The sequence below is a fragment of the Protomyctophum bolini genome (genome assembly GCF_963924005.1).
Source record: "Protomyctophum bolini genome assembly, chromosome: 20".
Lineage (NCBI taxonomy): Eukaryota > Metazoa > Chordata > Actinopteri > Myctophiformes > Myctophidae > Protomyctophum > Protomyctophum bolini.
In genome coordinates, this window is record NC_137881.1 from 27,541,982 (window position 1) to 27,560,283 (window position 18,302).

An 18,302-nucleotide genomic window follows, 5' to 3' on the forward strand; every position below is an offset into this window, starting at 1 on the left:
CACCACAGGCAGGGTGAGAAACGGTTGAGTAATGACAGTTACCGTGGGGGGGTCCGTCTACTGTACTCAAATCATCATATATACAGTTAATGTGCGTTTGTTAGGTTGCGCACAGGTGGAGAAAAACAACCATGCTATTTTCGTGCTCATACCCAGGCACCCACCCAGCCAGGCACCCAGCCACACACACAGTTCCGTAAGGAGTGGTTGCACCACTCAAAAATATACAGTATTTGAAATGACAAACAGATGACAGCTTTCTGTGCATCATTGTACTGTAGCATTTGATTGTGCAAGAGTTGTCTGCTCGAGTCTAAAGGCTTCTGTAGACTACAATGTGACGTCATTCAGAGGTTCGGGGGGGGGGGGCTTCAGTGACACTGAAATGTTGTGACGACCAGCGGCATTTCCTCATTCATTCAGCCCCAGCTTGAAGTTCAATTTGTCAGCGTTGAAGCCAACGAAACACCGGGAGTTTTGGAAGAGACACAAGCCAACTTCCAAACGCTTTGTGGCAGGGAAATGAGCTCTGCACAGCGGACACAGTAGCTGCCTCTGGCTGCAGTGTTGTCAGACTAGGCGAGGCGGTGGTAGACATGTACCCGCTGTGCGAGGCTCACTTCCCGGCAACAAACATATTCACGTCAAGGACCTTCAATATTTACAATCGACTTCAGCGCTAGCCGTGAGGGAGTATGAATTGACTTATTGAGCCGAACTACTAACTAAATAAGAGTATGAATGTGGGAGCAGAGATAAGAGATCTTGCAGAATCAGATGAAATAGGACACAGGTCAACACAGATCCACATTTTCAGAGACAGAAATAGAAATCCCTGAAGAGTAAAGAGGAGCTGTGGAGTCCGTTTTCAATTTATTTTCTTCCTTTATGAAAAAAGGATGAAATAACTAACTAAACATCTTCTGAACAGCACTTTGGGACAGCCATTATGGAAATATGTGTCGACTGTCTTTGTTTAGTCTGTGATGCATACACCGCTGTGTCACTAATCAGTCTTATCTCTAAAACACAGGTCGCAAAAAGTCACATTCATACACAACGTGGACAGTTGCGATTTTTTTTTCCTCCCCCTCTAGACACATGACGCGTGCGTGCATACCTCCCGTACAAGCGCATCTCGTAAAAAGGCACCGGCCTAGCCCGAGATAATGATCCCTCTCAGTTTCATACAACTCTCCCAACTCACCATATGGACCACAATGACATTCAGGAATTTGAAAGGGAATTAAAACCAAAAACAAACGATAAAAAGGAAAAAGAAATAAGCAAAGTCTTTGTCTTTTAAGAATCCTGCATTTTGGCGGTGCAGGAACTTTTTGAGAGGAAGGATCATGATCCCCAACCAAGCGCTTCGATTTGGCCCATTGTGTGTGTGTCTGTGTACTGTACGTGATCATCCGTATCAATGTAAACTTTGTATTTTTGTTTGTAGGTAGAAGTGAAAACATAAGTGTGTGTGTGTGTGTGTGTGTGTGTGTGTACGGGATTGTCCTCGGTTTGTCCAAAGTGCCCTCAGGAGGTGTTTGTGATGGGTTTGTATTTCTTGAGTCGGGTCCACTGTCCTGTGGAGTAGTTCATCTCGAACACTGTGTCCACCAGCATCGTGGTGCTCCCGGTGCCGTCCGCCTTGGGCAGGACCTCCGTGTGCTCGCTCAGCTTGATCTGGATGATGTCCCCTTGCTCCGGGCAGGGGTTCTCTGCAAGACGAGGGTTATAGGTTCATTATCCCATTCTGACCTGAGATCAGATTCTAAAAATGTCTTCTACATCCTGACAGTTTTCATTCTGACCCGAGGTCAGATTCTAAAAATGTCTTATATGTCAGTCGCTCTTCGATTCTTCAAAAATAGCAGACCTACAAGCTCCGACCTGAGATCAGATTCTAAAAATGTCTTCTACATCCTGACAGTTTTCATTCTGACCTGAGATCAGATTCTAAAAATGTCTTGTATGTCAGTCGCTCTTCGATTTTTCAAAAATAGTAGACCTACAAGCTCTCACTCGGTGGCGCGCTATGAGCTTGTAGATCTGCTATTTTTAAATAGCTAAAGCATAATGTAATGCTAACACCAAAAGGGGTTCCAGCGCAAAATGGGTTATTACACAAATGGCAGACAACGTTTCGACCCCATAAGGGGTCGAAACGTTGTCATCCTTTATTCAAATAAAGTTCCAGTGGGAGCTTATTCAACATTGTGCGGACGTTCTCTCCTTAACACTGTAATGCATGGGCATTACAATAGTAAAAATCACACCCGTGTGAAGTGAGGGGCGCTAATATATTAAAGTTTAACTCATGTCGATTAGGTGATGTAAAACAAACGGTGCCAACACAAACACCGTTAACAATAAAGAGACATGATGACGTAATGAGTTACATTATGACGTACATTTTCCCTTCATTGTCAATGGCGTTTACAAAACAAACATTGAACTAAAGACAAACATTGAACCTGTGTATAGGAGGGGCTGGCTCCCCTTAAAAATATACAAGAATCCTTTAAAAAAAATAATAATAATAAGAATCCAAAGTGAGAGACGTAGCGTCTCCATCCTACTCCTCCAGTTCAACATTTCGCACCGACGGGCACTCTCAAAGCCTGTAGGAGTATATGTACTATGTGCAATGACAAAGTTCACCCCCTCCCCATCAGGACTCCCTCCCCTGAACACAGCCAACTGTGTTGGTATAGACTAGAGCATATAGACCGTCGGGACTAACTGAAAGCACTGCGGTGGATTTTATACTCCGCGTTTGTGGGCAGGTACTGTACTTTAGCCTTGCGGCACCTGAACAGTCAACCAATTGCTAATTTTAAGACTCCGTATCAACAGTTAAAAATGGTTTTAAAAGCAAGCGTGGGAAAAAAATAGAGGAGCCATCAGTCCATTTTCACTTATTTGCTTATGTTAAAAAAAAATTAAAAGAAAAGTGAAATATGCACTAAATGGTAAACAGGAATATTTTTTGAAAAAGCCAATGTAGATTAGACATTTTTAAAACGGGCAGTAAGAGAACTGTTGTACCTCTGGATCCAGCCATGAAGCCCAGAATGAGGGCCTTCTCTGGTCTGGTGACCTTGTTGGCCGTTTTGAACATCTCCTGGGCAGCGTACATCTGGTCTCTCTGGGGAGCAGACAGAGCAATATGGCAGAGAGTTTAACACAGCACGTCCAAGGACTCTAGCAAATCTGTCTGCAAGTATGACATTTATCCATTTTGGCCTGACCTCGAAATTTTTAATCTTCTAAATCCTCCAGTTTTCTGAAATAAATATTTTCACGATTTCTCAAAAATAGCAGACCTACAAGCTTGTAGCACGCCACTCGGTGGCGCGCTACGAGCTTGTAGGTCTGCTATTTTTGAATAGCTAAACTATAACAGAATGTTTAAAACACCAAAAGGGGTTCCCGTCCAGAATGGGTTAATGCAGAATAAACACAGGAACTCACACTCCCAATAGTAGCTATACTACTCTAATACTTACAACACTATCCCAGTTAGTTTATTTCCCCGCATAACAACACTACTATACCATTTGAAATAGGGCCGGAAATCTATATTCGATTCGAGCCGTCCTCGGGGGGGTCGTTCCTTACCGTGAGCGAGAGGTTCTTTTTGGGCTGCGGCTGAGGTGTGGGCGTGGGGGTCGGGGTGGCGGCGGCCTGCGGCGTGCTGGGGGGCGGCTGGGCGGCGGGGGTCTCCGGCTGGCTGGCCGCCGTGGCGGCCGCCGGGGGCCCGTTGCTGGCGGGCGTGGACGACGCCGGCGTGCTGGGGGAGGCGGGCGTGGCGGGGCTGGGGGCCGACGTGGTGCCGGTGGCGTTGTACATGGGCGTCCTCTGCTTGTACTGACCGGGCAGGGTGGAAGTGGTGGTGGTCCCAGCGGCGGAGGCCGTGGAGGAAGCAGAGGTGGCTCCGACGCCGCCTCCTCCTCCTCCTGCGCCCGGCGTGGCCGACTCCTCTGGCTGCCGCGCCGACTGCAGGGCGTCCCGGCCGGACCCGCCTGCGTTAGCTGGGGAGGAGAGGGGAAAAGAGAGTCGTCTCAGTATTATGTGAGATTATTCCGTTTGACCACATGGCTCACAATGCGCTGCTGAAGAGCATTGATAAGTACCGTCAACAAAGCATAATAAGGTTTAGGACGGTGGTCACATTGACAGGAGCACATAAGGTTTATGGTGGTTTATGATGGTTTATTACAGCCTATAAGGTTTATGACATGCAGGGGAAAACAAGACAGACCTGGCTGTGCCTCCGAGCTGGGAATGTACGAGGAGGACGGCACCATGCTGGGCGTAGCCGGCAGGTAGCTGGTCGACGGGAGGGCGCTCTCATTACTCAACGCCCCCAGTTTCTGAAACGCAAGACACATGGGTGAGCGGGTGGCGGTGCACACTAGTGAGAGAAGAGTTGAGAGAGAGAGCTGAGAGAACCGAACAGAAGTTGATACTGTAGGTGTGGGACTAAATATCGGGCCAAGAACTTTTGCGATATAAGAATTGCAAACGCAATTACCAATTGCATGCACACACCACACACACACACACACACACACACACACACACACAATGCTTGGGTATGGGCTAGTATTGTTATAATATAGTACTGAGATTGTGAACACAGTATTGCATATGGTAACATAAGCTGAGTGAATTGTAAAACAAGACAAAAACAAAGAGAGTGGGGAATACCTGTGTAGAGACCAGGCCAGCAGCATAGTCTGGCGTGGCGTTCTCAACCACCGCCGTTTCCTCTTTGGCTGCTTTCTCTCCAGCCTCAGTTTCTGAATCGGAGGACACACATTTAAGAAGAAGATCAACAACAACAACAACGTTATGGCCCTGAACCTCAGCCAGGTTTTCATTATTTGAAGGACTGGAAGAAAGTCACAACAAAAACACCAATTTAAGTAAAAAGAAAATCTTACCCAATGTCTTTCTTCTCCTCTTAGCCTCTCTACCAGCTCCAACCATGTCCAGCTCCGAGATGTCTAGCAACTGGAAAGAATCAAAGATGCACTCGGTTCATGCGTTCACTTCCAAACATTGGTTTGTTCGATCCATCATGTGGTAAATAACACAACATTATAATAAAAGCATTACCTTGACCCCCCTCTCCTTTCGCAGAGGCGTGCGGGCTGGGGGAATGGCTGTGCGGTTGCTGGGAGGGCTGAACATACTGGGGGTGGTGGGACTGCGGAAGGGAGCCTTGGGAATGCCTTTGAGAGGTGCTGCAATGTGAAAGTAACAAGTTAAACCCAGATGCAAATGGAAGAAGGAGGAAGAAACGAACAAGAGAATCAATGAGTTGACAAACATCCTCCAATATGCGCATGTGTCAATTCAAACTCTATTATCATCATCGTTATAAAACTGAATGCGCATGTGTGTGTGTGTGTGTGTGGGCGTGCATGCATGTTGAACTCACTTGTGGTGTCAATCTTTTTGACCAATCCTCTCCCTTTCGCATGGAAAGGCAATGTCTTTTTCAGCTGTTGGGCCGTTTCCGTGGCTAAAAAAAAATGAGAAAAAAACATTCAAAACATTCAACAGAAACTTTAGATTTTTATCAAAATAGTAAATATTCAATTCAATATATGTCCAACAACAGGCAAGGATTCACACAATGGTTCTATCTCAATTCTGTCTTTAAGAAAATAGTCACACAGATACTGTACATGTGAATAAAGCAGATTCTAATATCATAATATATATCTACAATATCAATATTTTAAAAATAATTAGTCATGATATGTTATATAACATGCCTTTGGAAGTAAAAGATGTCTAGTGCAACATGGATGATGTCGTTAAGATATTGTCAGAATCTGCTTTGTCAAAGTTCGTTTGTGATTAGCACAATGAAAGTATTCGGTTTGTGTGATTTCAAGACTTGCTCTGCTATACAAGTGAAGAGAGAGAGAAGAAATCACTATGTTTTGTTCCCCACTCAGAGCACAGGAGCCCTGTGATGCGGTTGTGTGTGTATTTACAGTACAGTACAGTACAGTACAGTACAGTACAGTACAGTACAGTACAGTACAGTACAGTACAGTGAGAGAGATGGCCAAGCTTACATTTCTGTAGCAGCTCTGCCCTGAGGGTGGCACTCTTGGGCTTCCTCTTCAGCTGGAAATGTTTGACGGGGGGCGTGAGCGGTCCCACCAGGGTTGTAAGGGCGTACTTGTTCAGGTACTGGCACTCCAGTGGCAGCATGGCGGAAGCCTCACACTCATTCACTGTGGGTTAGATCAAGAGGAATCCTTTTGTTTTTGAGTAAAAAAAAAGAAAAATATATCTACTCTAATCATTCTGAAGTTCTTTCATATTGCAATTAGAGCACGAGTGAAGCCAGACATTTGGGTCCGATGCTCGAATCTCTCGATTAGTCCTAGGGAGACCAACTTTTGTTGTTTACTTTAGACTGATATTTTGTCAAAGAAAAAACAAAGGGGCAAAATAAACCTTGAAATCACCCATTTGATAAACCATTTTACTTAAATTATAAGCAAACAAACACAACATAAACAGCATTTAACTTTAAATTACCGGTATACAAAACAAACTTTATTTTATCTAAGATTTTATAGAAGATCTATAAGCAACGGACACATTGGTACTTGGCAGCATAATTTCCAAAAAGATGCCTCTATTCTATAGACCTTCATCATTCAGTCGTCTGTGACTGTAACTGTGTGGATCACTTTATTGTATTCAATTAAAAACCCCGAAAACAATGGCCCATAGGCATAGCTCGGCCAAACCAATATATCGGTTTGGCTTCAGCTTCTATAATCAATGTGAAAGATGTGTCGAAGGATTAGTTTTTGGAAGCTGTATAATGCCAACTTTTTCCTGCAAAAATGAAAAGAAACTTATTTTTTGCCTGTTTCCTGCAGAGCAGAATTGAGCAACCAGCATCTGAACATTCAGGCTTCAGAATTATAGCAAATAGAAACAAGTTCATTTTGCTGCCCTTGTGTATGTTACTTGGATTACTTGGCAAACCAACTTAAAAGAGCAATAGATTCAGATAAAAATAATTAAACATTGTGTATTGCTTATCTAATCCAACAACTTCCCGAGGTATAGGACTGAAACAGTCTACTACTCTACTCACTAGCACAACAGATATTCATGATTTCACATAGTTGAACTCCCAGACGACCACACAAAAGTCTGCCATTACTGCATGATTACATTGCGCTATAGCCAAGACATTACTGCGTGATTACATTGAGCTATAGCCAAGCATATTGTCTCAGACTCCTTTGGCAGCTTCATGATGATTTGATGCATGCTGCTAACCCCAGTATAGACCACTGCAAATTATTTTCTGTAATCCTACTAATCCACATTTACTTTTTTTAAATAATACTTTATTAGCTTATTTTATTCAGAAGTTTACAATAACATGCTAGTACTCGTAATGTAAGATACATGGACAAATGAAGAAAGCCCACAAAGGGCCAACCATTACTTAAACAGCAGCACCATGCAGCTCTCTAGTTGCCTGGATGGACAACATGGTAGCTTCGCTAGCTGCTAGTGAAGCTACTGTTGTCTGTGTCCACACATCCACTACGCTATTTGGACATCCAATTTCCTTCACTCTCAACAGATGATTCAATGCCGTTTTCACCATTTGTGATAAATAAAATGTAAATACTACCGGTAATAATAATAAATGTAAGCTGGTGGAGAGTCCTTGCCTAAGATTGAAAAGTCTAACTTACTTAACTTGACAGTCCCAAATCTCCCAATAGGTTTGTTTGCATAATGCATGTTACAGTACAATTGAAAAAACTGCCAGATTGAAAAAAAAGACTGCTCATTATCTTCAAGTTCACCATGCTCCAAAAAAAGAATAATATATATATATATATTGGGCACAGAGACAAGTGAATATTTGTTTGTCAGACTTCATCACTGCACAGTGCACAACATACTGTTGCTCGCGCTACATCAGAATTGATGGATTGATAAATGTATTTCACTGTTGAAAGTGAAAAGCACATCTTAACACATCTTTCCCCCAGGTATGTATATATACATATATATATGGATTACGGACGTTGGCGCCAAGTGGTGTCATATCCCAAGTCTGTATATATACGTACGCCAACGTAGACTCCGTCTATATAATGGTTGATGCCTACGGAAGCCTTTAACATTGGTCCGGTTCCCATAGCAACTCCCCGCCGTTCCAACTATGGGATTGGAAATATATTCACAGTGCAAAGCGGTGGAAGGGAGGATTTTCAACCCGTCATAACTCAGATTCTAGGATCTCTGTCCTTGGTAAGTTGGTGGATTTACTGCCATCCACATTTTGGTTTTAATTTGTGCCTTTTGTACTGCGACGCTAGGCGCCATGTAAACGCTTCCGACGAGAGGTAAGGAGTGTGTGCTTGTTCCAATGCTGCGGTGTGTGTGTGTAACAAGAGTGTGTGGGGGGCAGGGGCAGGCAAACTCCGACTTCTTAAAGTTATATAACATGAGCTGGGGTTTATGCTAACAGCTAGCGGTAGAGATAGAGTTAAAGAGTTTTCACTGGCAGTGAGGATGGGGTCATTGGGGTGTAATAATCAGGTGTTACACGTCTCCTCCCTATTCTGACGAGAACATATGATAGCATAATGCCTACCTTTCTCTCTGAGTTCCCCTAGGATGTCCTGCACGTTGGGGTTCTGCTCTTCCAGGTCCAGATTGAGGGAGCCGGTCTCTGGGAAGGACTTGAGGATGTCAGCCACCATAAGCACCCAGGGCTCAGAATCCACTGTAGCCAGTTGGATGATTTCTGACAGGGCCTCCTTCATCTGAAATAAGTAGAGCAGAGTGATTGTAACTGTAATCCCAGAAGTTGTGTGGTAAATAATGAGAATAAAGAGTCAAAAAAGGTTGAAATGTTAATTCTGTTTCACTATGCAGTGAAATAACCGAGAAATGTTTGGACAATTTTTTTTACCATTAACAACATGAACCCTATTGTGTGTCCCTATTCCCTATGTCATAATAGGCAAGCGTTTGGCTATAATAGCCAATCTACAAAGTCAATACATTCTCAATGTGACTTAAGAGCTCTGACAACTGAAAATAAAAAAGGTTAGGATTATGCTTAACCACTTGTGCAATCTTCAACAAACTCTTCATACATTTTCAAATATTTAAAAACAAAGCAGAAATAGCAGATCTACAAGCTTACCTAAACCTACAATAATTACAGAAATGTCGCATGTGCTAGCTCCGTTTGGAACCTCACTCGACGCTTTAGCTCCGAGAAGAGGTTCTGTGTCAGGATATCCCTGCAGTCATCAGTAGAACGGGGGTTGAGCAATCCAAAAACAGTGGCAAAAACCCTTTTCGCACTATTGTTTCCAAAAAGTAAAGATATGTCTGCCTAGCTACAGATGATACATTTAGGACAGGCATGTAACATTTTTTGCCAGGGGTGAAACAGCTGCTTACGAAGCTTATGAAGTTAGCAAGTACCATGTTTTCCCAATGCAATCTTACGGAAGCAGTACTGCACATAATGTATGGGGGTTGACTGGCCACAGGCTGACCAAAATATGCAAAAAACCCAGAAAATTAATATATTTTTTATCCCACGTTTTTGTAACCCATTTTTCACCCCTGTGTCAATCATCTAATGTGATCCTGGGCTCTACACACCCTCCACCAACCTAGTCCCCATATATGGGGGACAAGGGGAGAGCAACGGACTTGAACTCATGCTTCCTTCATGCCTGAGTGTCCAAGTTGCTCCTTTACACCTGACAGGGGGAGTTTCCCTGGTTGGACGTAGCGCGTGGAAGGAACACGTTATTCCAACCAGTTCCTTTCCCCTCCATCAGGCGCCCCGGCAAAATATGCAATTTAAGTCTCATTTAAGCTGTCGTTTCACCCCGTCTCAAGTCAACCCCCGTTCTACCAATGCAGGGATATCCTGACACGGAACCGCTTCTCCGAGGTAAAGCGTAGAGTCTGAAATTCTTCATTAGGAACAATGTGCAAAGGTTTCAACAGTGAGCAACCTGTCACACAACCTTGCAGAAGTCCCAACATCCTCATGGATTTAGAGATGAGCCTGTTGCTCTTGAGCCATTTATGATCGAATTATATTAAACTGTCTTCATGATGTAATGTAAGATACATTATAAAAAGACCACTTATGACTCTGAAAGGGTGCCAACGCTCAAAACACATTTACACAGTTTTGTTTTGTTTTAGTTTTTTTTTGCAAGAGAGAAAAAGAAAAGAACATAGTAAATGTTGTCTTAACTTTCCACCTTTTTTTGTGGATGTAGACATTGATGAGACGAGTACTATCAGATGCGTTTTATCAAGTCTATAGTCTGACTTTTACTATCGCATCCACGAAAGTCGGACTCGATAACACACATATATGGAAGCTAGTCTTCATCCAAGGATATAAAACATTCATTTTTGACCAATGTTCCACAGACTAACCAAGCAATTGAATATCAATTTAACAAGTCGGAGAGTTTATAAATGGAACTGTTCCACGGTCCACCTATAAAACCTCTTGAGGTTGGTAAGTGGTTGGATCAGGAGTTTACTGTGCAGCCCCCTTATTGCAAGCTGCCATGAGACATGCAGACTTATTGCCACACACACACACACACACACACACACACACACACACAGTCACACACACACACACACACACACACACACAGTTGAATAGATCTCCAGCAGACAGACAGACCAATTAAACCACTCGGTGCAACCTGCTTCTCCTCTGGCTAACGTTAGCCAGTGTGTTAGCCGCTGTCAACTCAACAGTATCAGTGAAGCTAATTAGCTTGCTAGCAATGGTTGGATGAGCTGTGTGTTGCAAGTTGTGACCACAACAAAGTCTTGATTAGAGACAGTGGGGCGACAGACAGCATACTTGGCTTGGTCTTTTAGGATTATGGCATGGTTATTATTGCGGTTTGTGGCGTTGTGCAGCCAACACGGCTCCACAGCTTTTATGTTAGCATGATGCCGTTCGCTTAATTTGCAAGCAGCAGCAGTCACAGCAAGCAACCCACCTCGTCAACGGTCCGCCGGGGGAGATGCAGCATCCCCAGCAACAGTTTGAGCTTCACCGGGGGCGACAAACTGGAGAAACACAAGCGTATGTTGTCGATGACCGACACGGTGAGGAGAGAAGCGATGCTAGAAGGCGCCCACAGCTCGTCCGTAGACCCTAGTTTGTTGTGAAGCCACAGGCCGGTGTCGCTATCCTTCATCGACGCCATCTTGGAAAAAGAAGTGTTTTTCAGTCGGGCATTTTAACGGCTACCTAAGAGAACGTCCGCGAGGACCCCGCCCACCCCAGTGTTTCTGTTTGATAATACAAATAAATAAATACATCCAGTGATGGGGGAAGATTAATATTTGTAGGATTAGCAAATTAGCAGATTCAGATTCATCATCATCATTATTATTATATTTATTGGTTATGTATAGGGCATAGCTCAAGCTATAACTTATAAGTTAGATTAGCTGTCCCTTATTTATATTCATTAAATACATTGAAAGTCACCCCCACCCCCCCAAAATGTTGTTATAATGTTGCACAATATAATGTGCTGCACCTCACACATGGCTGTATGATTGGTGACAAATAAACTCTTGTAATATTAATTTCATTCATTCTTTATCTTTCAATGCAGAAATCATTGACTATAATAATGGGACAAACACTCATACTTTTATTTTAACTAACATTTTATTCCCAACGAAAAATGCCGCTTTGTTTGCATTATAATTTTTCGAATTTACATTTGCATTTTGTAGTTTCTTTTTTTAAACATCTACTCAATTTTATTTCTAAAGTCTAGAACCGGATGTTCAAGTTTTGTCACGCTTCAATGTTACTTTTATTTTGAAGTCATTGATAGGAAGGCTGATGTGTTTGTTATACGCTGATGAATTGACACTGGTGGCATCTCTCACATTGTGCTTTGTGAAAAATCTTCTCGTATTTGTGAGTATCGGTACATAAAATAATTATGTCTGTAGACATAAGATATTTTGTCGTTACAATGAATTGGGCAATTTTAGACGTGTCATCTGAAGCAGATGACGGTATTACAAATTAGCCTATGCTATTTTGTTATATCTCTATGTAGGCCATCATAAATTGACTAGTAATAACAATGGGGTTGTTTACCGTTGTTTACGTGTTCCAATTTCCAGGTAATTGACCTACAGTTCCATCGTTATGGCGTCCAATGGGTTTGTGCAGGCAGCGATGCTTCTTCTGGCCGTGCAGCTGTTCTGTCTCCGGGCTGCTGATGCTGAGGAGACGGGCACCGTAATCCCTGCTGAAAGTAGGTCCATTTATATTCCATCCATCCTGTGCGGCGGTTTCGTTTCACCTGTTCAATAAACAGTGTAGCCTATTTTTGTGTGCATAAATAGTGTAAATACATACAGTAACAGTAGGCCTATGTTGGCTCAATGCTGCTATAATTCCCCATTAGTGACTAATGAAAGTAATGATTATTAGTCTCGTCCATCTCTTTGTTGACATCACATGTATATGTTTCTTTTCCATTTTTACCTCCTTTATGATGAATTCCTGTTCTGTTCTTTGAAGTGTCTATTTGTACATTAATGTTTTGATGAATTGAACATGGTAGACCCTCTTGTAAACAAGTGTAATGCTTAATTGGGTCGTCCACTCACAGTTAACAGTCTTTGTACTGAGTTTGGGCTTGAAATGTACTGTAATTCTGCAAACTGTTAATAAATATTTCAATCAATCAATCAATCAATCAATCAATCAATCAATCAATCAATGTCTCATCATAACATGTAGGCCTGGCCATTCATTCTAGTTGGGTCTACAGAATCTACACTGCAGTATAGCAGTCTGGGTCTTGTCTTGCCTAGAGAGACCCATGATGTTTCTGATGTCCATCTCTTTACCTGTCCCTTTTTCCAGGCCGCCCATGTGTGGATTGTCATGCATTTGAGTTCATGCAGAGGGCATTGCAAGATTTAAAGAAAACTGCTTTCAACCTTGACGCAAGGGTATGTGAAATATAGCATGGATTTTTATCTGGTGTAACCTTAGCTCTATTGTTTATCATGTTATATTGTGCCTCTACAGTCTACAGACTAGTCTACACTAAAGCCACAGAGGTAAAATACTGTACATTTTGGCTTTGGGTGTTCAGACAGCAGGTTGTCTTATATAACGGTATGTTTTCTCTCTCTTCCTCAATAGACAGAGACGCTGGTACTGAGGGCCGAGAGAAGGGCTCTGTGTGATTGTATGCCCACCAATTCACTGCGTTGAACACCGCACTACATCACACCGTCTGGTGAAAACAGTCCCTTTCCAACCTTTGCCTCATACTCGGTCCAGAATCTTGTAGATTTATTTACATGCATGGAATGTAATTCCATTTTTCTCACATATCAGCAATAGTATGGGTTTTTATTTGACTATGCATTTTTATGCATAATATTGTTTAGCTGTTTTTCAGATTAAACGTGAAACCACCTTGTTTTTTGTTATATTTTTAAACGCTATACTTGGACATTTTTAATCAGCTTGATTATTTGTTTGTTTTTGCTCATGGGTAAAGGTATTTATACATTCTTATTTGGTGCATTTTTTTGTATGCGGCAGCTGTTATTTGTAAACCCTAGTGTAGAGGGTACATTGTAAAATGTAGATAGAATCCATATACAATGTATTTATTGAATGTGTTAAAAGAGATTTATCTTTGATTGCTATAAATGTCAAACAGTAGCATTACAGAATTATTATGTTATTTGTTGAAATGTGCTAACAAACTGTAACTACTGTAGTTGAGTTGCTCTTAATAATCAAGGTTATTTTACTAAACCGCATAATTCCATAATAGCTCTATGAATTGATTTCGAACCTGGTCTGCATTCTGAAGCGGTCAACAGTTAAGCAGGGCTCCCACAGTCATGAAATTCCTGGAAATATTTTGAAATTACTTTAAAAACTGTTTTCCAGGCCTGGAAAAGGTTTGGAATTATTCAAATGTTTTTGGAAGATGTTTAAATATTGTCTCTCTCTGAAGGAAACCTCAAATGTCCTAAAACTGTTACTTTTCACGATTCAAATATTATTTTTTTTGCAAAAGTACCAGATCTACAAGTTCAAAACATGTCGCTTCATGACATGTTTCTAGCTTGTGGATCTGCTACTTTGGAAAATACTATAGAAAAGCTATGAAACAAGTTTAGAAAATACCTTAACCATACATTGCAGTAGTACTAGTTACTAGTTGCAAACACTGCAGTAGTAGTTATTATAACTTAAGTTGAATTTGCAATTATAACTTGAGTTAGATACACTGCAGTAGTCATTATTATAACTTAATTTGAATACACTGCAGTAGTAGTTATCGTATAGTAGTGCGCCCAGAACATTATTTTAAGGCAGCCTGGAGTGGGTGGAGATTATTTAGAGTAAATTTAGTTTAAATTTAGCACAATGATGTAGCATGAATCTACAGCACTTTTCGTTAACTTATTCTCAGTATAGGCTATATGTGTACATATGTCATTTGTTTCTACATACCGCCGGTATATTCTTGAGTGAATGGAGTCATCAGTAAATTATGTCAACTGTGTCATTGGATGTTACAAATTTATGACACCCTACAAAGAAACTGTCAGGGGGGGATTGCTCACTATTGTACTTGTGTAAAGTTGTCTTTACTGTTATGTAATAAATATATTTAAAATTAGAGCGACATTTTAGTATTCGCTGAACTGCTATAAGACTTGAGGACATAGAGGTTAGTTGTTTTATCATCTATGTACTTTGGAGAACATTGTTCTTAGTTTCTATGTCACAGGAATTGCCTTTAGTATTCTTAATATATTAAAAACACCATAAAAATCGTCACTGCTTTACTTTCTTTTTTTTTAAAAGAAATGCTTTTCTGCCTTTATTTATAGAGACGGGGAGAGACATGCAGCAAAGGTTGTCGGGAACGGGGCTCGAACCCGCCAGGTTGCTTATGTGGCTATAGGAGCCTTGAACGCTCGACTACAGCCCAGGTGTCACTGCTTTACTTTCCCCCACACGCCTTTACAAAAAAATGTTTTTCTCCTGCCACGGTTTAGCTAATAGCCGTCATGTTAAATGGGAGAAGATCATAAAGAACATCTTGGCGCTCCATCACATTTACTGAAAAAGAAAAAAAAGGGACACTCGATCTTCTGCTGTGCGTAGCAGGGTTTGGAAGCTGCAGCCAGTCCAATAATTGTACGTCCAAGAATCAGGACTTTCTCAATGGTGCATTTTATATAGCACTTTTATCCAAGGCGCTTTACTTATTCACCCATTCACACACCGATGGCGGAGGAAACAGGAAACACTTCGACACTAACTCTGGGGGAGCCCGGAATCGAACTGGGAACCTCATGGTTCCCATCTGGCCACTCTACTCCTGAAACACTGCCGCCACAATAGAGATAAATAAGAGAAATGTATATATTTTTGTCTTTTTTTTTAATAGATATCAGCTACTTTTCCATAAGGTTAGTCACATCAATCTCATCATTACTGTTAGTAGTTAGTCCCTCCCTTCCACCATGTACCACTACCAATGGACAGTCATGGTTGATCAGGTCAAGGTCCAAAGCAGCTCCTGATTATAGTTGCTGGCTTGACATAAAACTGATTTTAGCCTTATACAGTATGATGGTGTTGAGTGTCAAAAATAACAGATCAATAAGCTCACCGCATGTTCTGGAATGCAAACAATACTCGGCATCCATCGTGAGCAAAGAGACATCTCCTAGTTTTCTTCACAGTGAGAAGGTTTAACAGTTCAGCCATGGCTATTAATTAGTGTAGCCTGGAAGGCTGGAAACACCGGCCTGTCAAGAGTTTAATGTTATTTAAATACAAATGCTTTATGAATTCTTCACGTTATTCAAACATTATGGTTTAAAAATACTTGAATAGAATATTTTGTATCCACAACAAAATGCACAGTATCATGTATGTGTAAGTATGTGCAGCATATGCATTTTTCCATACTGTGACTAGGGAAGTGCAACCCTAACTGCTCTATGGGTTGGTAGGTATATGTATGCCTAGGTAATGTATTTATTAACACACATAAACATTGCTTAACTAGCCCAACACGCCCATTTCAATGCCCAAAGGATTAACTTCAACCATAATCAGCACTTCGCTCCAGGTTTAGTTGTTCGAAAAGCTGTGGCCTGCAGAGGTAGTCACAGAAGTGCTGTTGTCAGGTCTTGCTGTTCTAAGCTAAACTCATCATCCAATGCAAAACATCTTTACTTATTCATGAAGAAGGGACTTGCAAGTATTTACAAAAACAAAACCTGCTATCCACACCACTAGGAGGAGCCCTAAGCCAAGACAGGACTCTGGTGATGTCGCATCAATGCAGCACTCTCCGTTCTCTTCTCCTCATGGCAGTAAAAGCTGGTTCTCTGCAGAGATCAGCATATATGGGGAAATAAATAGATACAGCCACAGTAAACACAAACCCAAGACTCTACAATGGCCACAATCAAGGACTGTTGGCAACCAGTCCACCTGCAGTGACCTGGCAGGAAATGCAGCTCCAATACAATGCCATCTATAGACACAAGCAAATCCCATATTGACAGTAGTACCTACAGCATTATTTTACTGCTGTCTGGGTTTTTACATTTCTGTGAATTTCTTTCATGTCACCTGCATTAGAATCATTTTTCAGTGGAGAGGTCTCATCATGTATATTATCTATTTGATTGTATTTTTCTGTAGAGGCCAAAGGGTAAGCGAGGTGTTTGGGGTTGTGCTAAATGTGTTCATTTAACTACATGAAATCAGAAAATGCAAATGTTGAATTAATCCAAATGAGTGTAGCTGGTTTGTTCTGAAAAGTTAGGTTGTGGAGGAAAGGTATAATTACTTGTGCTCCACCTAGAGCCATACCTTTATAGGCTTGTCTTTGCTACCACAATAGACAGTAATCACATGCAGTTATAGCATTCAGTACAGTTCTGCGTTTTGGATTTATTTAATTGGCTGATATATGGCTCTCCACCAAGACACAGACAGTATTGTGAAAAGTTAAACCTCTCACATTTGTCCTGCACCATGTTTCACTATAGGATGATAATAATGTAAACATTTACACACAATTATGGCCTGGTAATACAAAAAACAAAACCTCAACAACAAAAACAAACAAACAAACCAATATGTCAAGATATCCGCATCATCATCATAATTTGAAAAGTATACAATACATTACACAATATACATACAGACATATCGAAAGGCTTTCCCTATCCCATTAAGAGTATTACGGTTTAGTAGTATAAAAATAAAACCTTCTGGATGTGAGGCCTGATATAGCTCAGTCTGTGCCAGCGTGAAACACTGTTGCATTGAGAATTAGCTGAATCACCTCGAAAGAGCCTCATACTGCTTTCATGTAGCATCTTCTCTGTTTCTCTCAAGAGGCCTTTCAAGTTGTCTTTCATCTGCTCCTGTGGGGGAAAAAAAGAGAAAGGACTGGATCGTTACCAGTGTGTTGAAATTCTTTGGCAGGCACAGTTATCTGTGCTTTGTTCCCCTTTCTCTCCCTCTCCAGATAAGTTGTTTGAGCTCACTGTGAAGGTTTGCCCACCTCACTGACAACCACAGGGCAAATTCAGCATCTTAGGATATAGATTCAGCCAGGACACGTGCTAAGCTGCTGCAGTGTTGTTGTGTAACTGTATAGATAGTGGGTGTGGCATGGTTAAGGGTCATTAGTGGATGCTCATACCCTACCCTTTCTTCTTTATGTCACCATGATGCAGCAAGGCAACCCCCGAGAAGGTCTCAACATCAAGTGTCAATTGTAATATTTTGAAAGAGAATTCTACACAATTTTTTTTAGTTAATGACAGTTACAGTATCTTGCGAGTTGTTTACTCGTTTCAAGCATTCTGAATGCTTGAAACGACTTATACGACAAAGTATAAGTCATGCAGGCTCAAGTTATTAGAAGTGCGGCCAGTCATGGACTTGTATTTTGTTCCAGTGCGACGTAGCTGAAAATGCAAGAAGCTGAAACATAATGGAGACTCACAGACTAGTATGAAGACTAAAATCACACCAAATGTGAAGTGAGCGGTGGCTTTGGAGTCAAGCGCAGTTGTTGAATTAACTTAATAGAATGTTTGACCCCTGGGTGTAATGCAAAAATGTATAATAAATAATAATACATACATATGGACACACATACGTAGCT

The 18,302-nt window shown here is 41.5% G+C and overlaps 2 protein-coding genes across 4 annotated transcripts; one reads left to right on the forward strand and one right to left on the reverse strand.

Annotated features, from left to right (window-relative positions):
- Nucleotides 1-860: 860 nt before the first annotated feature.
- On the reverse strand, nt 861-11,292 carry nelfa (negative elongation factor complex member A). The gene is made up of 11 exons (XM_080791822.1): nt 11,082-11,292; nt 8,669-8,840; nt 6,099-6,260; nt 5,450-5,533; nt 5,125-5,252; nt 4,950-5,019; nt 4,714-4,805; nt 4,265-4,376; nt 3,622-4,034; nt 3,049-3,148; nt 861-1,718 (listed from the first exon to the last, which is right to left on the reverse strand). The coding sequence occupies exons 1-11, from the start codon at nt 11,289-11,291 to the stop codon at nt 1,534-1,536; spliced, it is 1,728 nt and encodes a 575-aa protein (XP_080647948.1). The 5' UTR covers nt 11,292; the 3' UTR covers nt 861-1,533.
- Nucleotides 11,076-14,932, forward strand: nicol1 (NELL2 interacting cell ontogeny regulator 1). Of its 3 annotated transcripts, XR_013965938.1 has the most exons (5): nt 11,940-12,022; nt 12,235-12,368; nt 12,986-13,074; nt 13,271-13,957; nt 14,269-14,932. XR_013965938.1 is itself a non-coding variant. In XM_080791825.1 (4 exons), exons 2-4 carry the CDS (start codon nt 12,260-12,262, stop codon nt 13,340-13,342), a joined length of 270 nt encoding a protein of 89 aa, XP_080647951.1. In that variant the 5' UTR covers nt 11,076-11,190; nt 12,235-12,259; the 3' UTR covers nt 13,343-14,932. The 3 variants fall into 3 exon arrangements, 2 of the variants coding, with proteins under 2 accessions (XP_080647951.1, XP_080647950.1); XM_080791825.1 differs by lacking the exon at nt 11,940-12,022 and adding an exon at nt 11,076-11,190 and having other exon boundaries at nt 13,271-14,932; XM_080791824.1 differs by having other exon boundaries at nt 13,271-14,932.
- The last annotated feature ends 3,370 nt before the right edge of the window (nt 14,933-18,302 follow it).